Source organism: Canis lupus, chromosome 26 (assembly GCF_048164855.1).
Source record: "Canis lupus baileyi chromosome 26, mCanLup2.hap1, whole genome shotgun sequence".
NCBI classification, from domain to species: domain Eukaryota; kingdom Metazoa; phylum Chordata; class Mammalia; order Carnivora; family Canidae; genus Canis; species Canis lupus.
The window spans coordinates 14,148,614-14,174,821 of NC_132863.1; the positions used below are offsets into that span (position 1 = coordinate 14,148,614).

A 26,208-nucleotide genomic window follows, 5' to 3' on the forward strand; every position below is an offset into this window, starting at 1 on the left:
TTGACTTGTTTTCAGGATGTTTAGTAACTTTTAGCCCCATTTCTGAAGACTCACTCCTATGAGTTTGACAATTGGCTTGTATTTTTTTTAAGTAGGCTCCACACCCAATATGGGGCTTGAACTCATGATCCCAAGATCAACAGCCATGTGCTCTACTCACTGAGCTAGCCAGGTGCCCCTTATCATTGGCTTGTTTGCACAAGAGCACTTTACCATAATTCTGTACCTTGACTGATCTCACTGCTTCAGTTACCTTTTGCTATATATGCAGCATGAAACCAAGAGTTGCTACCAGGACAGACTTTTAAACCCCAGAAAATGAACTATCTATTCCCAATACCACTGAAAAAGGTATGAGTGAGCAAGCAGAGGCAAAGATGAAGATACTGTTCAGGCTATTGTTTTGTCCTATCACGATTGGTAATGGTGTCTGTCCCTCTCCAGCCTGGAAAGTGGAACACAAAACTGAGAGGCAGTGTAGGGAAACTGAATTGCTTTTCTATCAACCAGTATTTGTTCAGTGATTACTGATTTTGCATTTACTATGGTGCTTGGTGCTTTCCAATCTCCACAGAATTGGATCTTCTTTATTTAGTTTAATTGTGAATTCCAAGCAGATTTAAAGTTATTTATATTCAACTAGAAATTTGCCAAGTTAAAATAGAAATATTGCTAGATTATTCAAAATTCTGAATTATCTGTCAACGATTTCCTACCATCTGTTTGGATAATCAAAAGTTGACTTTGAAAACAAGTTAACATAGGGCATTAATTTTCCTTGATTGTTTTGATCTATAGACTCATATTTTGGACCTTAGGTTCCTGATTTGGAAAACAGGTATTCTCTCCAATTTTACTTGGCTCTTAAATCTTCCCCCTTTAGCTACAAATCCTATTAGAAATAATGACATTTTGGTGCAAAGAGCATTATAAGCTCAGACCAATGTGAAATGTTTCTGCAGATTAAATGATGCTATTTTTCCAGACTAAATACTAAGAAAAGCTCAAATGAGGAAAATCATTAATTTAAAAATGGATGGCATTTCTGGAGGCAAGCATTCTGGAAACTCTTGCATTAAGAATGCACTGGTGAGCCTTCATCTGGTTGTAGAAGGAGAAATTTTGAAATAGAGGTTAATCTTTGGACATTGTCAAAGGATCCAGAACAGACCTACATTCACTGAAGATCTGTGATTTCCACCTAAATTTTCTCTGAAGCGTATCAAAATTCAAACCTATATACCTTATGCAAAAGGTACTACATCTTTATTATATAACAGAAATAGCATCTTTTAGGAAGAATCCTGAGGTAATCTCCTTTTAGATGTCTCTGTGGTATTTGGAGAATGCCTTTGTGTTCATTCTGTTCATATGCCAGAGAGGGGGCTCCATCCCATGACCCTGAGATCATGACCTGAGCTAAAACCAAGAGTTAGACTTCGAACAACTGAGCTATCCAGGTGCCCCAAGATTCTTATTCTTAGAGTGTGAGTTTAATTTACTCTTAGATATGCAAGAGATCTTTGTATTCTGTTTCCTATTAGCAGAAGTGAGAACTTACGTGAGAGGGTAGAAATCTATTTAAAAAATGTGTAGTTTATATAACATGTATCATTTGCAGCGATACTGGGTTGAAATAGACTCTATCGAGTCATGTTCAGATTGTGATTTGGAGGGTAAGACAAAGGCTAGTTATTCGAAGGCAAATAGACCCCTCTCTCACTTCTTAAACAATCCAGCACTTAGAGAATGATACAAACCATAACGGTTATTTCCCATCCACTTGCCTGACTTCCAATTATAATTCATAGCTGCATGTCTTTGCCCTTGTAGTAAATTGGGCCCAAAATGAAAGGTTTTCCCTAGAGAAGGGAACTAGAAATGCAAAGTGGTAGAATTAAGATGCCACTTGCCTTTCCAGGAACTCTTTTTCTTGCTGGAAGTCCAACTCTATCAATAAAGATTTGACCCTTCTCTTAGTAAAGGTACTCCTTCTGGAACTCTAATTGAGTTAGAGATACATTATCTCCCCACATCTGTGAGTAAATTGGGTCCATTGACAGAAAATGAGTACTTCTTGTTTTTTCAAATAATTTTCCTGATGGAAGGTGGTTCGGCAATTATTTTTTAGTTCATTCTTCTGGGCCATAACGGGTTAGGTCAGTTTGTGTCAGCTCCAGCGCTTTTTGAAACTCTCAATATTATTCTAAAATCTATTGATTTGTGCAGCTTTAAAAGCCTTGGCATATCAAAGGCTCTTAACAATGGTAAGAGTGTCATGACTTGTAAAAGTAAGCAAAGCACAAGCTTTTTGCCAGCCAATAGTGACATCTGTGTAACTCAACATTGATCAGGGAAAATATTACGTGATGAGATATTTTTAATATGAAGCACATAGAGCGCAACAGGGCCAAGCGTTCCCTTGATGTCTACTCCTTCCTTTTTCAAGTCATCGGAGGATGTCTGAGTACCAAGAAACTCAGTATTTAGCCTTATTTTCAAAGCATCCTTCTCTGCTCACCAAAGTGGAATGAATCGTTCAAAAGAAACTCAGGGTTTCAGCTTGAAAAATTCAGCATTTCCCAGTAAATAACCAATGTAACCATTGGTTACAGATGCACCATTACCATTAAGCCTGTAATGTATCTATTTCTTCCTGTTGGCATTTTGACATCTTATGAGATTATAAGCAATATTCAGGACTCTACTGATTGGGAAGGGAGCAGAATACAAGATCATAGACAGTATTTCAGGTTTGTGTAGGGTGGAATATCAGGTTTTGGTGCCCCAAATCTTCTTATAAAAGGTATCTGGTGTTTCTTTCTGTTTCCTTCCAATCTCAAGCCCCTAAAACCATTCCCTTCCCATTCTATTCTCTTCATTTTTCTTTATGCTTCTTGTTGACACCAGGGGGTTCAGTCTTAGAGCCACATCTGGTGTCCTTGTGTGAACTCAACTTCATCAGATTATGCTTTCTATTTTGAGATCTGGACATGTGAACTGTTGAACTGGAAATGGAATCTGGGCCTTTTTGAACTATTATTAAAGCTTTGGCATTTATAAATCAAAGCTCATATTCATCTTCTGGTTAAACTAAAATAAGTGTTCTTTCCCCTATTTCCTGATTCTATTCCTACATCATCTCTTGACAAGCTCCTAACCAAACTTTGAGACTCAATTTGACTTTTTGGGAGATTTTCCTATCACTTAAGGAAAATCTTTTTCTATCTCTTTCCTATCACTTAGATCTTTCCTCATCTAACCCTACTTAGCATTTTATGTGTGGCACTCTCAGCAAATTATATTTTGTGTGGTAGTAAATTCATCTGGAGGCTCACTGCTCCCCATAGGCTGTGAGTTTCTTAGCAGTGGGGATAATGTCTTTCTCATCTTCATGTCCTTTGGTGCCTAGCACAATACCCGAAATAGAGGTGCCTCTGAGGAATATCTGATAGATTAAATTCTACCCTCTTATTTACTTATGTTGGTGAACTTTTGGGAAATGAAGAGGGAAATTTCCATCTATCCCGTGTGCCTGAATACAAAACACAGTTTGAGGGGCTTATGCCCTTCATCTTTCCTCAGTGGTATTTCAGAAGTAATGAACAATGGAAGCTCGCTGACTGCCACAAGCTCACCTTCTCCATGATCCTGTCGATCTGGCGGTTCTGTGTATCAATCTCATTGCCCATATCCAGGGCCATGTGACGAAGGTTTCCAATGATACCGCTCACCTGCTCCAGGTTTTCATCCATTTCATTTTCTCGGGCATCATTTGTTACCCTGGGAGTCAAAATGCAATTTTTATAAGATAGAAATTGAGAAAAAAACTCAAATACCAAGGACCCAAAGCTCAGGGAAAATCTGTAGACCTTTAGGTATCAATCCCATCTACTTTTAATCTCTGTTCAATATAAGAACATTTTAGCTCTCATACAACAGAAAATAATTTGATTGATTGATTCATTGATTGGGCTCCACACCCAGCATGGAGCCCAACACCGGGCTTAAACTCACAACCCTGAGATCAAGACCTAACCTGAGATGAAGAGTCAAACTAACCAACTGAGCCACCCAGGCACCCCTAAAAAATATTTTCTAAATTTCATTTTTGAACCCCTTGAATTTCAATTTTTAAGGAAGGCATATTAGATTATCTACTTATCTCATTTCCACCAGCACATCATTTCCTCCCTTCATATGTTTATCCCAATTTTCATTTTTAAGAATAAAATCCTTTTGGGATGCCTGGGTGGCTCAGCAGTTGAGCATCTGCCTTTGGCTCAGGGCATGATCCCAGTCCGAGGATTGAATTCCGCATCAGGCTCCCTGTGAGGAGCCTGCTTCTCCCTCTGCTTGTGTCTCTGTCTCTCTCTTTCTGTGTCTCTCATGAATAAATACAATCTTAAAAAAAAAAAAAAAGAATAAAATCCTTTTGTTGAGAGGATTGCCGGTCAGAGAACGAAGATGGAATTAGTTAGAAATTATATTTTTCTTTCTGAAATGTCAACCAAAGTCTCCAAAAGTTAAATTGAGAAAGAAAGGCTTTTGTGTTAAGTCAGAGAATTTCTCTGCTCATCTTCTTCCCCATTTGGGACCCAAATACATGGGAAGAGTAATGATAATTACAATCTGCCCTTAATCCTGCTTGCTCCCAAGAACTCCAAAGGGAGCTACTTATTCAAGATTTCTATTTGCTCAGATTTCAATGCAATAGGGGGAGGGGGGGTTGGTGGCATTCTGAATGGGTGATTTCAGGGGAAAAAGTTGTGATAAAATATTGTTTCAGTTTGGGAAGGAAGGAGTTGACTCTCAAAGTGCCTTACCACCTTGTCATTTTTTTCATAGCTTAAGAGTTAAGAAGGTAGTAACTCTTTATTGTAAATGGTAAGTACTCATTCTAGAATGTTCTGACTAATTAACATTTTCCCACTGCAGATGGTGATGCTAAAGATGTCCGATGGGGTTAAAACTCATCCCCCATGGTAACTCCCAGTATAGACTGGCCCACCAAGGTTTTTAAGGCAGCCCAGGGCAGGGGAAATTAAAGGGGGAACTTCCTACTTTTCTTACATAGAAAAGAAGCTTATTTAAATGATCATCAACAGGTAAGGCATACTTCTGGCTCCATGATTCACAATACTGATAGTATATTAGAATTACTTGAGAAGCTTTAAAAACCAGAGATGCCTGAGTCTAACTTCTAGAGATTTTGAATCTGTTGGTATAGATTAGGCTCAGGTACTGATTTTTTCTTAAAAAAGACTTTACTTACTTATTTAAAAGAGGGAGAGAGAGAGAGAGAGAGAGAGAGAGATAGAGAGAGAGAAAACAAGTGGTGGAGAGGAGCAGAGGCAGAGGGAGAAGCAGGCTTTCCACTGAGCATGGAGACCAATGCAAGGTTCAGTCCCAGGACTCTGGGATCATGACCTGAGCTGAAGGCATATGCTTAACCTACTTAACCAAATGAACCACCCAGATGCCCCTCAGGTACTAATGTTTTTAAAAAATAGCCTCAGGTCATTCTAATGTGCAGCCAGTATGGAGAACCCCTGGTCTGGTTGCCCCGGGAACAGATAGAAACAAGAACAGAGTTGTCATCTGTGAGGCTTTATGTAGATATCTAAACCTTATGTTTCAGTGACAGTGATCTGTCATTTGAATCTGGATTATTGATTGGTAACATCAGTTACAATGACCTGGGAATAGATAGGTGTACAACTATCTGTACACTACTCTAGTCACTAGGTACCCTGGTCACTGCTGAGCCCTAATATAGCCTTAAAAAGGGATAGGAGTTTTATTTCTTTTATTTTTAACAACAAAAATATTTGTCATTATTTATTCTGTTTTCTGGTCTGAGAGTTGAGTTCTGGATCGGCAGATTTGTGTAATCTGAGATTTTTATATAGGTCTTTAAGTTGGCTTTTCCTTCCAGGTCTCAAAGGAAGTAAGTCAGGTATGTTTGTTATATTCTATTTGTACCCTCAGATCCATTCTCTCACCTGTTTTGCTCTCTGCCCAGAGATGCTGACCTCTCTACAACTGCATCACCCAGATTCTCTTACCCTCCAGCTTCCAATAGGCTTTGGCAGATGGCCAGTAAGATATTGGAGGGCAAGAGGAAAGAGGAATGTGGGCATTTATTTCCCTTTCTCATTTCTTGCTGGTTTGCAATAGCTGCATTTCTCTAGAGCCCCTCACCCACAGTGGTAACTACTGTCAGGTTCTGATAACAGCTCCTGTCCCTTTAGGACTCTTCCTGCTATTGCTAGTCCACAAATGCTTTATCATTGCTTGTTATTAACCCTGCCCACACCCCTGTAAACAATCTCTTTCATAAGTTCTGTTCAATTCAATTTATGGAACGAAACACCTGTTTACTGCCGCATTGATGCTGGATGTGGTCATGTGACTTGCTTTGTCTGATAAATGTTTGCATGTTGGAGCCTGCCTCCTGGGAATGCTGCCACCACCATGTAAGAAACCAGGCCTCTTTGCTGGAGGGACAACACAGGAGAAAAGCGGAGGCGCCTTGCCCTAGCCAACCACCAGACGAGTAAGTGAGACCATCTTGGATCATCCTGCACCCATCTTCATGGAACGAGGGAGCCCAGGAGGGGCTCTTGGAAGAACTGCACAGCCAACATACACATTCATAAGTAACCAGTAAAATGGCTGTTGCTTCAAGAACCACTCAGCTTGGGGTGATTTGTTACTTAACAATGGAGAACTGCTACAGGGCTGGCTGCGGGCAGCTCACCTCCGAATGAAGCCACCACTGATGGCCATCTGCTCCCGTTCGTCCACCACACGAGCAGGCTGGCTGGCCACCACTCCATCCTGATTATTGCCCCAGGCTTTTTTGTAAGCATCACTTGATTTAAGCCTATGCAAAAAAGAGGGTGAGTGACAAGGCAAGGGGGTGGAGCATCAAACTCACAACAATGGTCACCTCTTTAAGCGAAGAACCGAACCAAGCAAATGGGTTTTAATTCGAGGCTTAGGGAATACCGATATATCATAACTGGACCCAAACAGTTGGCCACCACCATGCCTCAGCTACTCAGCATTTCACGTCCAATCAAGCCAATTGCGATTGTCTAGATTGCAACTTTTGCCCAAAGGTTGTTCTTGTTTTGGTTTGTTTTTGCAGTTTAGTTGGATTTAAGACAAGAATTAAGGTAGCTGGAGGACATTCAGTTCTATTTCGGTGACATGGTTATATTTTGAGACACAAAACACACAGAAAAACATACTGGCAGACAGACACATAACAAGACTGCCAAGTAGAGTGTGTACATCACACCACAGCAACACACTGTCATCAAGAAAAACATACTCGACCAAGTTTTTACACACCATCATGCAAAGATTCCCTGTTTTAATTTTTCCCCCAATGCATGTATGGAACTAACTATTCCAACTCTGCATGAAGGACATAAAGGATTGGTGGTTGGCCAAGGGTGGTGGTCTTCAAGTTGCCTCTAGAGTGATTTGAATTAGCTAATATATCGGTACTTCCAAACAGTCACCATACATCTAGTCGATGTACAAACCTTTGTCCACAGAGACAAAAAGTAAAAGAGGCATAGTGAAATGAATGCAGGAAAATAGAAGAGAGAACAAGCCATCTAGCACCAGAAAAGGAAATCCCTCTACGTCTTCTTCATGCACCAGCTACAGGCATGAGTAGAAAGTGAAGCATTCTCATTTAAGCCAAACTATTCCAGAAGTTGACCATTCTCGGAAAAGGCACTAGCAGGACAGTAATAGCCTTCATGAGGATTTGAAACGCAGGTTCAATAGCTTCTTTGTCAGGCTGGGGGGCAGGGTGGGAATGATTACAAACTCCTACTTCAAGCTATCCTGGTATGTGGCAGGGGAGTGTGGTCTGGAACTGGTGTGGTCTCCATGGGCCATGATTCACTGAGCTGCCTTGGAGAGAAACTTAAAATCCAGGCATACCTGTTGTGCCCAATAGAAACATGTGCAGCATATTTTGGTGGGTGTGTTGTAAAATTTAAGGCAATCAAAGATGTTTTTAGGTTCTTTGCATAGTAGAAACCACATACTTCTTAGTCCAGAAACAAGAGAACTTCCTTTGGTCCCATTTTCTTATTTTCTCTTATATGACAGCAGAACTTAACCCCTCCCCCCACTTTTTTTCTTGCACTGGAGAATCACAGCCATCTATTAAAACTGGCTCCAGGGACTAAGCAACCCTGGAATAAGTTGGAAAACTGTACCAATGGAATTTCAGCAACTACCACAATCTAGTGTATAATGCCACAGCCCTCAGAGCCGTCAGAATTTATTGCACTAAAGAGCCATGGGCCCACTCAGTGGGACAGGATCCAAAAACTAATTCAACAGAGCTTAGAATCTGGGTTTTTTTTTCCAACTCCCCATTCCCTTCCTCCTCACATTAAAAGAAGTTACTTGGACTTTGTGATGTTTTCTGCTATGTAAAATATCTGGTATACCATCTTTGGCAAAGTCAAGGGGGTGGGAAAGTTTGCGTTTCTGAAAGAAGGCGAATCACTGCACCCACAATGCTGCACATAGACTCACATAACTGCCGTACATCTACCATAGTCCTTTGAAACATGCCGAGACAGGGCGAAGCCCTCAGAGAGTCCAGGGCACCACCAGCCACTGCGTTGTGACACATGGTTTTTAAAGCATTATTTACACACAATAGGGAACACTTCAGTCAAGCTTTGAAGCTCAGTTAGGGTCTCTTGTGCAATATGGAGTTAGTGCCAACTGCTATGTGTAATTCGTAGGGGCCATCATTTCATCTGAGCATTAGAATCCATCCCAGGGCAAGGCCTGTCTCCACGCTTTCTCCACACAGTTGATGAATGGGGAAATTGCATCTGTTGGAATTCATCATAAAACAGGTGGAAGTCTCACCTGGGGGGCAGGTGGCCACTGAAAAGAATACACAGCTAAGTCCTGACTAACTGGAATGCGTAGCAATGAGTCATGTTGGTGAATCACACCACTTTCTTAATTAACAGTGGGCCATGGAGGAAAATTTTGTTTCAGGCATGATTGTTGAATATGTTAGATTTTCTAGACACTTTCTTGCCTTAGAGTCTTGGGTAGTGAGCATGACCGAATTTCTCCTTGGTTATGGCTTTACTTGATGTACCTGATAGCCTTTCCTCTAGGATCAACTCTTACTCTTTGGTCCCCTTGGGTGTGGAAGTCACAGGATGTCGACTGAGTGGCAGAACACAAACTGCCTAGATTGCCCTTCAGGAAAAACCATTTTAAGTCCCTGATGTGATTTCCCACCCTCCTTTGTTCAATGGTCTCTTTTTACTAGTGGAAGGAAAGCAAAGGTATAAATACCTTAGAGTTTCAGTTAGCTAGATTCCAGTTAATCAGGCTTTGCTGTAGATCATTCTTTTAAAACGAGTTTAAATTTATTTGTAAATTGAGCCCCTCCCCCTCCTAAACAGGAAGTGGGATATTTTAAATCAGCCTCAAAGTTTAAAGGATGTGAATGGTCATATAATCAGCTAGAAATGACATCAATTGCTGTACTAAAAGCTAGGATCAGGAGAGCTTTTAGGAAAAAGGCTTCTGTTCAAAGGGAAGTGGGAGGGGTGACGGAGATTGGGTAACGGGTTTAATTTTCCAAATGCATGTTGGACAATCCCCTCATGCATTTTTTTTTTTCACTGCTAGTCAAATAAGACTATCTTCCAGAACCCTCCTTTTCAGGTTCCTTCTGTTGCAAACCTTTATAACCACATGTCACATTTCTGCTACATTCCAAAAAAGCGTTGCAGAACCTTGAGAACAGTTGAATGTTTTGTGATGTCGTGCATGCAAAATCTACACATTTCAACATTTTGGTCAGTGTACGGGTAGATCTTCCAAGAGGAAGAATGTCAGAGGGATGGGTCCAATTTGAGTAAGGCTTGAGCATTTCTTGCTTAAGGGCTCATGGCCTCAGTGGTGGGTAGAGCTGGGGCATCTACAGTCTAATCACTGGGCAGATTTGGCAACTGGCAGGGCAATCCCTGTCATACTCTCTGTCTTACAGATGCTTGCTTAGGCCAAATTACCTGTCTCTTTTGCTTCTAGAAAATCGAACCTTGCCATATGTGTTTCTCGACTTCCAAACTTACCCCCAAACTTTTCTAGCTCTGCAGTTTTGGCTTCTGGGATTGGGAAAAAATAAAATTCCCTGGATGCCTCTTTGTTGAGGCTAGTCTGTGTCTCAAGGTACACTTTCTGGAAAATGTTGAAACGTTTGTCAATAAAAGTTGCTGACAGTGAAGCTTTCACTGTAGTATGCCTGATTTTTAATGCATCAACAGTAACTCCCACTAATATCATCTATGCTATGAGATGAATGCATTGGAGACGGTATTGATCTGTTCTGCATGCCACATGCTCATCCTGACTTTGTGCTTGGCAGGAATGAGCTTGTCAAGGCTTGGAGATGGGCCTTGGGAAACCAAAGCTTCAGGCAGGCAGGCAGCACCTACTTGTTACAGGGACACACACAAAGCCCGCAGAATTTTCCTAGGTCCGTCAAATTCTTTTCTGCTTCTTTCATGTCCTTATTGATTTGGTCCATCCCTTCCTCAATGCGTTCCAGTTGTTCTGATTAAACACAAGTATTTTATCCCCACAGAATGAAGCAGATGGAAAAGGACAAAGAAAAAAAAGACAAAACTTCAGACATTCACTTTGACATTAAAAAAGAAAAAAATTAAAAGAAAGAAGAAAAAAAAGAAAACTGGACGCCACAGATTAGAGCTGGTACCCAGTACCTACTTGTTACAAGGACATATGAAAAGGCCACAGCATTTCCCTAAATCTTTTAAATTTTTCTCGGCCTCCTTCATGTCTTGGTTGATATGGTTCATGCCTTCTTCGACACGATCGAGTTGTTCTGGTTAGGACAAAGGGATGACAGTGTGGAATGAATTTTTTTTGGGTTTCCAACAGAACATGAGAAATGACTATGTGGAACGGAATTTGAAAGAGAAAGATATTACAATGCACGATCCCAGAGGATGCATTGCTGTAGACTGCTGCCACCTTACACGAGCACAGGTGGAAGGAAATGAACAAGAAAGATGTTCAAAAGAGTCTGTAATTCGGACATGATGGGATGGAGGTACGTAGGCCTGTTTGATTCTGAGGATCCAGGAAAACAGCACAGCATAGTCACTTACTCAGGCACCAATGAAACCCGAGAGAAAGAAAAACAGGGTGTTAATGTTTTAGGAATTCAGATTTAGTGCTACTAGAAAAGGTATCTGTCTCAACTTTAAATATCTCTATTTTTTGGCTGTAAGCATCCTGGACCAGGTAAGGGTAGCAAATAGAATCAATCTTCTTTGGGGAAAATAACAATTAAAGTGATAATTAGCAATGGGTACCAGATCTTTTTTTCCCTAGCAGTGGGCTGCTCCCTAGCCCAGGGGCAGTTCTTGGTTTTGAATACTTAATTCATACAGACACTGTTAAAAAAGGAAGCAACATCAGCAGAGTAATGTTCCAAGCACTGGGACATTTAAATTCCTCTCTTCATCCTATGACTTACTTGCTATCAAAGTTCTGGAAGGCATTTCACTTCTCTGCCTCCTGATTTCCCAGTCTCTACAATGGGGGGCATGTTAGATCCCTAACTCAGGCAGACAGCAGGGAAAACAAACACATGGGTCTCTGGAGGAGGGGTGATGGGCTGGAACATAGAACAGTACGGAGTCATTACTGCCAGCAAAGCGGACCTGAGTGCATCTGAGACATAGATCGATAGCCATAAAACCAGCTCATGCTTCTAGGTTGCCAGGGTTACATTCACTAACTTGATTAATTTTTCAAAAGTTATGGCACCACACTGAGTAAATTACAAGTTCAGTGAAGGGGTTTTAAAAACAGTTTTTAAGACCGTTAAAGGAAAGCAGCAGTGCAATGTCTTGGCTGTCTAGTTACAAACCCTAATTATACTTCCATCCCTCTTTTAATCTACATTTCTATGCACACCTGTCCCTTCCCTTTAGGAATAAAAGCTTGATTAGAATAAAACTGATAAATACATTTCGAGTCTAAGGGCATAAATAATTGCTTAAAAAGAATTTCACATTAAATTGTCCAGTGGAAATTATTCCAAAAAATGAAGAAAAGTTCCTTACTGACCCAAACTGGGGAAACGGTCTATCTAGAAAACAAGAGTCTATTGTGTTTTCATTAATGGGGCTAAAGAATAGAATCCAGCTTATTTGGAATCTGCTACCTGTGCCATGCTTTTCAAATGATGGATGAAGGCAAAATTTAAATGTTTCTGCAGCATTGGATAGCTGTAGAAAATAACAGTGTTGTGCTGGTGAACTTCTATTGCATAAGGATAGGTCTAGTAATGTCTTTAAGAAAATCTTTAAAAGGACTAAAAAAAAAAAAAGTAAGTCTTTACATTCTAGAAGATTCTGTGCTTTTACGAAGGCTTCTTTCTAGTTCCCTTTTAAGACTGTAATAAATTAGTCTATAGATAAAATTATCTATTGAATAGGGGGATTGGTAGAGAGAGAGGAGCTCAACATTGTCAAGGGAAGAACCATATTAAATACAGACAGAAATCCCAAAGGAATACTTGCTAATAGCTTCCTGAAGTGCTGGGTTGAGATGGGATTGAAGGAGCATCTGGACTCAGGGAAAACATGAGATACTCCACTAATGATAGCTGGAATACACGCAGATTATGGCATGGGGATACACAGTCAGGCATTTGTCCTTCCTGAGGAGTTTCTCTGACAACATTTCAGAAGCCCCACTGACTGTGGCCAGGGATTAGGAGGTAATAAAAATAAAATATAATAAAATAAAAACATGAATTGGTCCCCAAGAGTTGTATTTCTGAACCAGAGAATTCAAATTAAAATATAAAAACAAATGTGCTCGTCCCAATTGGTATTTCTTCAAGCTGTTCAATCATGGGTTGCCAGACTGTTAGGCGAAGGCCATAGTTAAGAGAGGGATGCTGAAGCTCTTTCAGAAAAGTTGATTCAGAAAATGATTTTATAGCTACTAATATTGGTTGAATTTATCATTTTACACAATTATAAATCAAATCCCTTAATTTAGAAAATATTGTGGGACCATTTTGTCATAGTTAATTCTAACTATTCATTTTTAGAGTGTACTGTGTTAGGCATATTGAGACTTCATGGCATTTCAATGGATTTCTGTGATGACATCTCTCAGGAATGCTTGAAAATAATCAATATCTTCATTCCAACCTAGAGTGGCCAGCAGCATCTTACTGGCTGATCCAATGTACTGTCCATAGTTGACTGCTTCTTACCTCCCTAAGCTTGTTTTCTGTTTTCTGTCTATTCTTGGAGACTGGGAGAACAATAGCATTTTGAGTTAGTAGAGGTATTCCAGTAGATTATACTATACGTTTGGGCAAGAGATTGTACCTTCTTTTGCCATATTGGGATGACTGGTTATTTATGATAGTTCCACCAATGGCAGGATACTCAGGGATCTAAGTTTAGACATCTTTTCTACTAATCTTTCTAAAGTAAGGCAACATGAGGCCCTTAGAATACTCAATCTGATTAAAAAAGAAACAAACAGTAGAAGAAGAGCAAGATGTCAATGCTATTGACCCAGTGTGGAAGCCTTTATAAGTATATTCAGTTACCAGATGCTGCCTATATGATTTTCATTATCCTTGATGAACAAATGGAAATTCATTAAATAAATTTAAGTAGCCATATGTGGCTAGTGGCTACCGTATTGGACAGTGCAGCTTTAGTTATTCATAACAGATACTGGTGTGTAAATGTTAGCAAAAGAAATGTTTTCTCAAATGCTACTTTGTAGTGCCATGAACCTTTTAAGAAAGTCAGCAGGCACTCTGGAAGAGGCCTTACTCTGCCCTTACTCTGTCAGGCAGAGGTCAAAGATTTCACTGTTTAGTTTGGCGTTGATCCCATGGGATTTTCCCAAGGGCTTCATCTTCAGCATTGAAACAAACACATAACTTAGCAAAGACCAACAAAAGGATCAAAAGATATGGAGGTGAGAGTTTATATCATCCCATGTTTGTGATAAGGTGGTTTCATGGGGATTTCACTTCGAGACAAGTTTTCTAGAGGAATAAAAGTCCCAACTCAGTATATTTCCAGGGCCATCTGTCATGCTCAATGCTTCTCGGTGTCTCCTGATACCTGGGTATAAAACAAGAATCCCATAAAGAATTTCCGAGCGCAACCATTTAGCTGGACAACCTGGAATAGTTCTTTAGAAGGATGTCTGTTTCTTGAAACTCCTGTGCAGCTGCAGGATAGAAGCAATCAACATTTTTGGTGTTGAAGCATAGACAAAATTAGGAGAGCATAACTGGAGAGAAATTTTAAAGCAGTTACTGATCTAAACAACTAAACACAGCATATGCAGAATGAAAATGCATTTACCATGACAATGAAGATAGTCATTTATGACTATCTTAAATGACTTTAAGCTCATCATTTTACAAGATCCTAATCACCTTATAGTATAAATGGAACGTGTACCCCTTAAGACTAGGCAATAACTACTCACTTTTGGGGGTTTTCCAGTTGTGTGTTTTTCTCAGTATCATTGTGATCCCCACCCATCTGGTAAAACCAAGGATATCCTAGGAAATATGTTTAACCGAGGAATTCAGCATTTTCTATGGCGTGGCCACAAATGAAATGTTTTAGCTGAGAACATGAGCTATCTTGTGGGGGAAATCTGCTATTCTGCTTCCTTTCTCAGAAAGGAAGTTGCTATACCTATGGGAGAGGTTGCTGGGAATCATTTGTGCTTATGAATAATATATTTCTGTGTGGAGATTTTGGCAAATTTTATCTTCAGATTTTCTTCATCAAAGTGCAATGAAATTTGCAACTCAAGTAAGCATGTTATTTCTCTCTTTTTGATTCTAGAGCTATATATGTACATATTACATCAATGCATATCTGCAGCATATAATTCTAGGAGCAGAATGTCTTGGTCAAAGATGGGTGTACGTCATAATTTGAAAATATTATCAAATTACTCTTCAAACATTTATAACTGTCTATAGTGCCTATCTGTACATTGAAGATGACTGTTTTCCCAATATATTCACGCACTGGTGATTATCAATTTAAAAAATTTGTACCAGTCTGCTAAAGAGAGGCATCTCGTTATTGGTTGAAGCATGATTTTGTGTCTATTTATAAGCGGGTGATTTATATCTTACATCAATTTGCTTGTAGGTTGTTGCTCTTTTCTTTGATCATATGCAAAGTTTCTCTCTATATTAGGAAAATGCCTTATGTCTGTTATGTGTATGGCAATTCCCACCGCCCCCCCCATCTGAGGTTTATTTATTTTTGAAGTTGGAGCTGTCCCATGTTGTGAATACAATCTTACATTTTCATCTTTGACATTAAAAAAATTATCATGATTCCTAAGAATTCTTTAATGTTTTCAAGAATATAAAGAAAAAATTCTCAACAATTTTCTTGTTATAAGAATTCAGAATAGAATCAGGTAGCTAACTTGTGGCTAGAATTAAATAAGCATCGTCATATGACTAGATGTATTGAGACAAAAAGAATATTACTCTTCTAGATTCCACTTTAGAGTACAGAGATGATTTTCATGGATTCTCTGATTTTCATTGCTTCTAGCATTTCCGTAGTAATTAAAAAATAATTTAAATATTTTAAGTGGTTCAGTTTCTCATTTTCCAATGGTCTCCCTCAGCTTATATCCTTTTAAAGACCTAACAGGACCTAGTTACTTAAGGAATCTTCATGATGACTTGGAAATCAAAACTGTCAGATCCTGAATTAGGATGGTCAGAAGAAATGGATGTGATATAATACTATTCTATCATCCTATCTAGGGATTATTACAAGAAAACTAAGTTTACGGGAAAAATTGGGGATAAGAAGGATCAAAGATTTCTCAAATTGTCCAAAACACTACCATTAAAGAAAAAAAAAAAAAAGACTTTTCCCTTCAAAATTCTGTTACTCCAATATACATGAGAGGAACAGTAGTGACATTTAATCAGTCATGAAGGCCTCAACGTTACCATACATTTACCAATCTTTTCAATGGAGAAAGGGAAAAAAGCAAGACGGTGAAAACTCTAGAATCCTCATACTCATATACATACATAAATATGTTGAAAGGATCACCTTTGTATGGACAAATAATTTTTTTAAATGCACTTTATTCAGATGAGAAATTGTTCTTACTGAAGAAATCTCAACTTACCTCCTTGTTCATCCAACATAACCAAAGTCCTGATACCAGCATCTTTACTCTACATTCCAATAATGGTAGCAAAGTTGAAAAAGAGTTAGAGAGAAAAGAGAGAAAGAGAAATCAGTAAGGGGACAATTAGCCCTAGAAATGGAAAATGAAGAAGGACCAAAGGAGAAAGAGGGAGGAAATAGGGCAAGAGTATTAAGGGCTGGGGAGGGGCTCAGAGGAAGAGGTTACCTGTGGACCTGTTCTATCGGTGAATCTTAGGGTAGATAAGGGGGATGTAGCTCAGTCTCCATGGGGGTAGGGCACAGAATTGGAATACACAATTTAATAATATACTGGGGTTTTATTTTTTGCAAAACAAAAATGCCTTATAGTTTCTCTAACACCAACCATAGAAAGCAAATCTTTCAAAATTTTCTAGACTAAATCATCAGGAAGTTTCCCTCAGTGAATTGGAAGGAGAGGCCCCACAGGAAAGTAAGAAACCTTGGGGGTGAGATTTTTAGGTTTATCAAAAGAGATGATTACTTCACGAAGATTGAGAAATACAGCCCCAAACAGAAATTAACCTTCTACTTTCTCTCTATGGGGAAAAGTTCTGTGAAGTTTAGAAAGCTGATGGACAGACGAGAAATAAAGGCTCTATATTCTGAGATTGAAAATTTGCACAATAATAGTGTGAGAAAATAATTCATCTACAAGTTTTACTGCAGTTCTTTTGTGTAGAAGTCTGCAAAAGGCACTCCTCATCTCACTCCAGATGATTGAAACAAACTAAATGCCACCTAAATTATTTGGTGGAGGGGAGTGGGAATTGGTGGGTAGGGGAAAAGGAACACAGATATTTGGTTAAGGTTGAGACATCAACCTTAAAAATCGTCATTGCTGGGATCATTAGCAATGCCATTTTATACTTCTTAACAATCACCCTATAAAACGAAAATCTTTCCTTAACTAATTTGAATTCCCAGCAAGATTGAATTCCCAAAGATTGGGTGGTTGCTGGGTTGGTTCATTCACTCAGCTGTTTGTTCATTCATTCATTCATTGACTGAATATTTATTGAGCCTCTACTCTGTTCCAGGCACTAAGTTAAGTGCAAGATACGTGTACAGCTTCTCAACTGCTTCACAGTGTAAGACACAGTTTAGGTTAGGTGGACAGAGCTGGGGTCTGGGAGTCAGCAATTCCAAATTCTAGACTTATCTTTGCAGTTCTCTTGCCCTAGAGTCACTTGTTCTGTGTCTCAGCTTTCCTAGCTGTCAGAGAAGGACAGAAACAGCTCCCTCACTTCCCAGGGTACTTATATGGATAAAATGAGCTACAGAATGTAAAGGTTCTAAATATTCAACTCTGTGGGAGGCTATGGGTTCCAAAAAGCAATTAAGATAAGGGATTTAATTTGTATAGAATCTCAAACAGTTTAGACTGGACTGCTGTGTTTGTTTTCTTAGATCCTTTCCCTTTTTATGAAATTCTCAAAGGAAAAAGTAAATATGGTAGGAGTTGCTGATGGAAGGGAATTGCTGTGTCTAAGAATTCACACTCTGGGATTAAAAAAAAACCAGCAGTTTTTAAAAAAATAATTAATTAATTTTTTTGAGCTGGGTTTTAATTTCGTCTCTGCCATTTATAGCTAGGTGACTCAAGCAAGTTACTTATTCACTGGGTACTTCAAGTTCCTCCTCACTAAGATGGCGATCAGAATAGTAGTGAAAGTGTGTACCTACGAGGGTTAAGTTAGATTATATATAAGTTAGATTATAGACCTTTGATGATGATGGCTCTGGTTATAGTACCCAGCACATAGTAGGTTCTCAATAAACATTAGAACCTACATTTGATCCCACTGTTTTGCTGATAGTTTTTTAAATCAAAATAACTGGATTTTTCTTTGGGGAAACTAGAAATGCAAGGGAGGAGAAGGACAGGGATGAGGACAATATTTTGAGGAAAGCAGAATATTACTTTCTCTTATTCTTAACAAGTATTATGTTTTGATAGCTAGGAATGAGAGGAGGTGGTTCCACTGTTGTCTTAGCTTGATTCTTGGTTTCTGTTTGAGATTGCTGGGAAAATTGTCTACCTAAAAACTAAAGAGTTGGAGATAATGAGGAATTTTTTTTTTCATTTCTTTCTTTCTTCTTTTTATATCTCTATTTTTATTTTTCTTTTCTTGCAGATGAACTAAGACTATTTCTAGAACATTTTTCAGTCTTTCTTTGATCATTCTGAGATGCTTTCCCCAAAATCCAACACATCTGAGCTAAAACAAGGACTCTCCAGGCACTTTCTTAACCACTAGAATTCCAAAAGCCTCCACATCTACCTATATGAAAAGAACTGCCCTGCCTCAATTTTCTAGCTTTAGTAGAAAGTCTGGCATAATAAAGACATGGCTTTAGAACACTTATTCTCATTACCAAGGTGACTTGGAAGATAAATTGGGATGAGAAGAAAAGATGCTTAAAATAGCCATGCAATGTTGAAGAGCCTCAGTAACTACCACTCCATGAAAGCTCTCTGTGGTGCTTGTGAACTGGCCTGCCCTCAAGCGCTGGGGGCTTTCCTGGGTTACTTTTCACAGCCCCAAGGCATTCACGTGTAGACTTCATTTCCGGCAGGTAGTGTCAACAGAGTTAACTTTTTTTTGCCTGGAACCAAATATTACTTTCTTAAAGAGGTATTCGTGATTCTACTACCAGAATTAATTATATGTTCCGAGGCAGGGAAGGTCTTGAGTTTGAAGAACCATTTTCATACCTGCTTTCCTACATGATACCAATTTATATCTTACCTCCCACCCCCAAAGTTAGGTATTCCATACATGTTTGTGCAAGTGTAGTCATCAAAAGAGCAAGTTTGCAACTCTGGGAACCAAATGTTATATGATTTCTAATCTTTTTACCTGTGTAGGGTATCCACTTTTCTGAATTTTCCCAACTGACTTCTGTGTCACTTTACATCGTCCTTGAAATGCCATTAATGGCTTCTATTAAAAAAGCAAGTTTCTATACCTGCCACTCTGTTACACCCTAGTCTGTGAGGGATGGCACAAAATCTTATTGAACTGAAAGTGGGGTTGTCTGCCGTAGGGAGGCTGCACAAGTTTTGCAACCTTTCCTGTCTTTGAGACTAAATTTCAATAAGAATTCAGCTCAATTCAAATTATATAGCACTGATGTACTTTGGGATCATGGGCAGGATCCCACTATTTCAGTGCTCATATTTGCCAAATGATTTCTGTCCTTGATGAATATTTAATGCTGATTCTCTTTAAAGACAATTTCTTTTTCGATCGAAAAGCAGACTATCCTTTGAATAGCCAATGTTCTAGACATAAGGGGTATTTGACCATCAATATAAAATAACCCAGGAGGAAGTAAGAGCAATCAATCTATTGCAATAATACTTTGCTCATAATTTCCTAAGGATAGAAAGTCTAATAGCCTTCTCTCATTTATTAGAGGTAGGAACTAGCTTCCATCTGTTTCACCCCTTGTTCTAAGATGCAACCTCATGCATGATCAAGAAATCCTTTAGGAGAAACAAAAATGTATGATTCAAGTATCCTACTTCAATCAATAGAGCTTTTGAGACTCCCCCCCCCCCCCCCCCCATAAGTAGAGCAGACACTCCTTACTCAAGACTGGTTGACACTGCCTGCAATTTAAGAAGAGGCAAAAAAAAAAAAAAAAAGTATTCATTGGCTCAAAGACTCCAATGGATGAGGGGCCAGTTCAGAGTGATGTGTTTGATGCATTTGCTCCACCACTTCCCAGTGTTTCAACACTGCACAGGTAGACAAATTGGTGATAGTTCTGGTATTTTAGAAATTTACTTGACGTGGGCATACATGTAAATGAAAATGAAAAATGAGTCCAGAGGCTATGGTTGAAGATCATAAAGATGTATAACATAACTAATTATGTCAGCTGACATGTGGGTTCCCTTCAGGTCAATGTGATATCTCATGTGGGAATTTATGAAGATTTACTCTTTTTGCTTGTTCTCATGATGGGTTAAGGGACAAGTCAACTCTGAAAACCTTGCCAGCACTCTTAGATTTAGAATACCTGCCTCCTTCTTGGTCCTCAAGTATTTCTGCACAAGTGGCATTCCCAGGATAGAGCAAGGACAAAATTTCTCCTCATTTAGAGAGGGAAAGCTGCTCCCTGTACTTCCAAGGGCTCCTTTGTTGGAGAGCCTTCCTGTGGGGGCCAATTTGTGTTACACTGCAGGCTCAAATGCTCGTTTTTCACCAGGCTCCCTGGTGTCCTGGGGAGCTCATGCTGCCCCCTTCTCCCTACTCCTTCTGTGGCAATTCACAACAATTGACATTTAGCCAATATTTCATTTCTGGGTAAGAAGCTGAAGCTGCAGAAATAAAGGAAGATGTTGGCTTCTGTAGTGTGAAAGGCAGCTGAACTTCATTTTAGTCTTATAACATTGATCTTTCTTTCCTTTCATGTCATTGCATAAGCAATTTACAGTAGTGCGAGGCAAGTAGGCTCATTTAATCATTCTGCTCAAGAACATGCAAGATCTCTAAAAATGATAACCACACATGAATTGATAAGCAGTTTCAAAGCATAGCTAAAACAGCATTTCACTGAATAAAAAACCATTAGGCTTGTTTTATTCAGTTAAGATAAATATAGCCCATCCCATTCTTTTTCCACTTCATCTCTCCCAATGGGCAAGTTCAATTAAACCACTTATTCTTCTTGGTTGACTGCTGCTCTCCCAAATTGGAATGAGCAAGGTTTATTGTAAATGCCCTTTTGATTCCATTATTGCTATCTGCCCTATTTTACCCATTTAAAAATAGTTTGGGATTCATTAACCATGCCTCACAAATGGATGTTTAATCCAGAGTCGGGAATCTAAAAGAGCTTCTATATTTGCATTATGGACTTGAAATTCCTTTTATCAAAGAATTTTCCTATTACTTCGTGAATTTTAGTGCCTGACTCTCAATATTACAATTTCTGCAAATGTTGTATCTATTGGGATACATATTTTTAAAAGTCATAAATGTGGCTGAGTCAAAACAGAGTATCAAGATTAGATGTGACTTAAGAGGCATCAAAATCATTACAAGTGAAGTTTTTATGTAGATAATTCCTTTATATTTGCTTAAAGTGATTCAATCTTCTGCAATTTCTTATGAGCATTTACTTAGAAGTACCATCCTTCTCTACTTCCTCATCTATAAAGGTGGCCAGGACTGGGAGGGAGAGGGGATCATTTGATGGCTAAGTGACATCTCCCTCATTAATGTGGATTCCTGGTAGGCGACATTAATTCTGTAATCAATGGGATCATGACCTAGGAAAAGGCAGTAGGGTCTAGGGAAAGAATATGCCCACAAAAGGGATTAGTTTATCTTGAAATATGGCCACTTCTTACCTCTTCAACCAGTTGCAGCATACGACGGGTGCTTTCCAGTGACTGAGATTTAAAAAAAAAAAAAAAAAAGTTATGAGTGCAGGATCCAGAGGTCTTTGGAAATCAGAACTACTCTCTTCAATTGAGAAACACAAAGGGTTACCTTTTTATTTTTTCACAAAGGGTTACTATCACATATTCTTTTAAGTTTATGACTGAAACACATTTTCAATCTCTTTCCTATCAGTCTTTCTACATAATAAGATTCCCTAAAGCAATTACATTAAAGCTGATCTTCTAAAATCAAAACCATATGAAGCTGATCTTGATATCAAAGACAAAGTAATCTGGAAAAGATAATTTTGCATGTGCAGGATGCATGAAAAATTATCTCAAATACTCAGAGGATTAATTTGGCCTCCTTGGACCAGGAATATTGAGTTTTAAACACAAACATAATTTTTCATGAATTGAGATGAATCTAACATCAAGTTTCTTATAAAGCTCCTAGAAACACAATTGGAAGTTCTTATCAATACAAATTAAGCTGTCGCCTTAGGGTGAAAAAAAAATCAAGCATGTTTGAAATAACTAGCCTATAGGAGACAGCTATAATAATTATCTCCATCCTTAGATAAGACAAAGTGAGATGGAAAGTCTGAAGTCAGCACTGGTCCCTCGGGCACATCGTTGTCACTTTTTTCTCAATTCCTTTGAAACTAGTAGACTCCGGCAACCACTGTGATTTCTCAAAGCTTTGCTTTTAAGTGACAAACTTATTTTGGACAAGATTCTGCAAGAACGGGAAGAACGTGAACTTTCCTGGAAGAGCTGTCAGGAGGCTGCTTGTTGAAATAGAATGGCTGTAAGCAGTGGTATGCTGGTAAATGCTAAAATATATGAATATTAATATGTAAAAAGATATGAATATGTGTATATGTGTATTTAAATTGGTTATTTTCCCGATATAGGGGAAGGAGAGCATAGTATTTACAAATAATAAAATATATAGTGCCCTTTATTATATATTTCATGTAGCTAATTGATTCTCACAGTAAGGTTTGTTAAGTTTTACTGAACTCTTGTGTCCATTGCTAAGCATGCAAAGAACAAGTGTAGTTCTGACATGGATGTTGGTTGATTTTTCCATTAACAAGTAAGAGGACAGTGCAACAATGAAGATACATTAGACCTTTGCTAGTTTGTCAATGATGCAAGTGACTGCTGAAGAGAATAAAAATTTTCAAATACTAGAAGATTTTCTCCATTTTTTGTGTTAATTAAAGAGTAATGGCTAGAGACATGCACATTTTTAAGTTTATTCTGTTATTAATATTTTCTCCACTTTCTTAAGTCTAGACAGTCGACAAAACAGTAAGTCAAATCCTGATTTGTAGTGTTTGCAGATTTCTGTGATATAAATACTCCTAACCTGTCTGATTTTTAAGCAGTGTGGTGTCACTAAAGGTGAACTTGGGAAGGTGTACAGCAACACACTGTTATAGGGTATTCCTATATTATAGCTATAAAACCAAGAACTTTGAGAGCATAGGTAGTAGTAAAATATAGGAAAATAATTAAGTGATGAATTTTGAGTATTTATTGCCTTTGATTTTTAATTAATATCATCTATTTTTGTCAATTTATATAATTCAATTTTAATACCAGCCTGTAAAATTCTAGAAAACATAACAATCAGCTCTCAGAATTAGGCCACCTCCAGACACCCAAAGCCATTGCTTTTTTTAGAGGGTCTTGACTTCTCTAGATTTTTAGAAATTGGGAGTTTAGGCTAAGATATTAATTGTATATAGGTTTATCAACCCATTCCTGTCTGTAGAGGTGTCAGGTGTATAGAAAATCAGTCATACTCCTCTGTTTTTTAAATTGAGATGTTAAAAAACCTTTTCCGCCTGAACCTGAATAAGACCAAGTACTCAGCTCCCCATCTTTTGCTCTTTATGTGCCATCCCTCACCTCATCAGCCAGTTGGTCAGCCCTTCGCTGCATCTCCTCCAGCTCATTGCGCATGTCTGCGTCTTCGGCCATGGTAGTGGTTGGGGGTGGCTGGGTGCTTGGGCTGGGGGATCAGTGATGGCTTTGGACACAGAACCTGGAAAAAGCAGATTTGAACATGTAAGAGTTTATATAAGGACATGTCGTATGTGCAACAGGAGATCTAAATAGCCCACGCTGTCTCCATGACTCAGTCATCTTCTGAAAGATGGAAGCCATATTCAGACAGGGTTCAATAGAATTTTGCTGTTTCTCCCAAAGGTGCATTATGAATGCATACTTGCCAGCTTTACAATGTACAGCTATGAAGCATTTTTAAGACACGAACCATCCAAGAATTTGGAATGATGATATGGAGGGATATGGTTCTGGGTTAGTATATTTTTAACCTCACATTTATTTTCTATTTTTATTTTATTCTTAAGAGCTTTATTGAGGTATGATGGACATACAATAAATCCCATATATTTGAAATGCATAGTTTGAAAAGTTTTGACATTTGTACACACCAAGGAAAACCATGACCACAATTAGGAAAACATATCCAACATCCCCTAAAGTCTTTTCATGCTCTTTGTAATCCTACACACCCACTCATCCCATATCACCTGGCCCCTGTGATGAAACAACTGCTTATCTGTTCTCTGTTACTATAATATATATATAATATATATTAGTTTATATATATATAAATTATATATTTATATATATAAATTCTATAATATATATAATATTATATATTAGTTTGCATTTCCCAGAATTTTATATAAATGGATGATAGAGTATGTACTGTTTTTGTCTCATTTTTTTCACTTAGCATAATTATTTTGAGATTTATTATGTTGTTGCATATGTTAATAGTTTGTTCCTTTCTGATGTTGAGTAGTATTCCACTGCATTTAGAAGCATTTAGAATGTAGGGGCAAAGGACAGGCCACCCCCAGATATGCCACTTTGGCATGCAGATTATTTCGAGCTGAAAATAATCAAGGCTCAGAAGACTCAGGAATAATATTTGACCTTCCCCCTAACTGCCTACGAGAATTCCCCCTAACTTCCTCCAGGAAAGGAGCAATCACCACAACTAACTACGAGGATTAGGGGTGGTAGACTGAGAAGGATTTAGCGAAGTCTGATTATTAAAATTGCTCCCTATGTCCCATGTTTCTGTATGGCCCAGCCATACAAAGGAGTAAATGTTTACCAAACATCTCAAACCCTCAAATGTTTGGTAAACATTTACTCTTTTTTACCTTCCAGTGAATTTTTTTCCTTTCCTTTGAAGTTCCAGACTCTTACCTTCTCTTTATTTCTGGATGACATACATACCTCATTTTGCCAATCTTTGGAACCCAAATCTATGTGGATTCCCCAGACATGTATAATTAAATTTGATTTTCTCCTGTTAATCTGTCTCATGTCAGTTTAATTTTTAGATCACCTAAAAGAATCTTCAAGGATAGAGGTAAATTTTTACTCTCTAGCAAGGAGCTAAAGGCAGAAAATCTTTAGTTTCCTTCAGTTGTTATCAGAGGTTGCCAAGAAGGTTTACGTGAATATGCACAGCTATTTTTCTAAAAAGAGATGGATCCTTTGTATGTGAAATATGACCAGCCCATTTCTTGGTTACTCTCTTGAAATCTCAAATGATACAAATTATAGGTAGTCAGACTGAGCTCCCTCCAGAGCCAATAAGCCCCCTCCCTCTCTTCCTTTTTCTTTTCTTTCTTTCTCCTGTCGTTCCTTCTTTCTCAAATATTTATTGAGTATTTGTAACATGCCAGGACAGTGTTAGGCACTAAGGATATAGTAATGAATGAGACAGGTAAATTCATTGCTGTCATAGAGCAACAAGCTAATTAGGAAGATGGGAGTAAAATAAGGAAATTAAATTATTCAGTGTGAAACTAATTATATTTGAGGACATCCCATGGCTGCCCATGGGTCACAGCAGGCCTTCCTGAGGAAGTCATGTCCCCAGGAAAGGCCATCAGAGGTATAGGATAAGAGTCTGAGGAAGGGTTTGAGATGATAAATATATGATATGATAAAACCTTCTCTGCGAGTAGCACAACTGTAGAAGGCATGGGCTCTTGCTTTGTGGTTGAGATGGCCAAGTGTGCATTGGAATATTTCCTCCCTCTTCCATGGTAGAGCATGGTCTTGGGGACATGGCTGCTCAGATGGGAATTACATTTCTAGTTCCCATTGCAAGGAGGTGGTGCATGTGGCTAGAGATGGCTCATGTATTGCAGTGGGAATGATGTGCATCCTTGCCAGGCTCAGGCAGTTCAGAAGCAGGCATTCCTTCCATGTCCTCTCTTTCCCTTTCTCCCAAAAACAACAGGACCCTAGTGGATGATGAGGCCATGAGACAGCAAGAACTTGGGCCCTTGGAATTCCTACATAGAGGCAAGTTGATAATGAACCATAAAGACCCAAAACTTCATATGAAATGACAGTGCACTTCAACTATACTACACTATTGAAACTGTGAGGATTTGGTTTTGTGATAGCAGTGGGTAT

General features: G+C 38.7%; 1 protein-coding gene and 1 long non-coding RNA gene across 3 annotated transcripts in view; one reads left to right on the forward strand and one right to left on the reverse strand.

The window, feature by feature from the left end:
• Positions 1-26,208, forward strand: part of LOC140618096 (uncharacterized) — a 124,432-nt gene that overhangs the window by 84,835 nt on the left and 13,389 nt on the right. Inside the window, exon 3 of the long non-coding RNA XR_012018278.1 lies at positions 10,661-11,149. This is a non-coding gene — a long non-coding RNA (uncharacterized lncRNA). The remainder of the gene's footprint in view (positions 1-10,660; positions 11,150-26,208) is intronic.
• SNAP25 (synaptosome associated protein 25) overlaps positions 1-26,208 on the reverse strand; it is a 78,371-nt gene that overhangs the window by 2,027 nt on the left and 50,136 nt on the right. Inside the window, exons 2-7 of one of the 2 annotated variants that reach the window (XM_072800081.1) lie at positions 23,644-23,779; positions 21,688-21,729; positions 16,279-16,327; positions 10,512-10,629; positions 6,764-6,889; positions 3,639-3,783 (exon numbers count right to left, since the gene is read on the reverse strand). In XM_072800081.1, the coding sequence (XP_072656182.1) occupies positions 3,639-3,783; positions 6,764-6,889; positions 10,512-10,629; positions 16,279-16,327; positions 21,688-21,729; positions 23,644-23,715 (552 nt within the window). In that variant the 5' untranslated portion in view covers positions 23,716-23,779. Of the gene's footprint in view, positions 1-3,638; positions 3,784-6,763; positions 6,890-10,511; positions 10,630-10,803; positions 10,922-16,278; positions 16,328-21,687; positions 21,730-23,643; positions 23,780-26,208 lie in introns of both variants that reach the window. The other variant, XM_072800082.1, reaches the window with a different exon arrangement.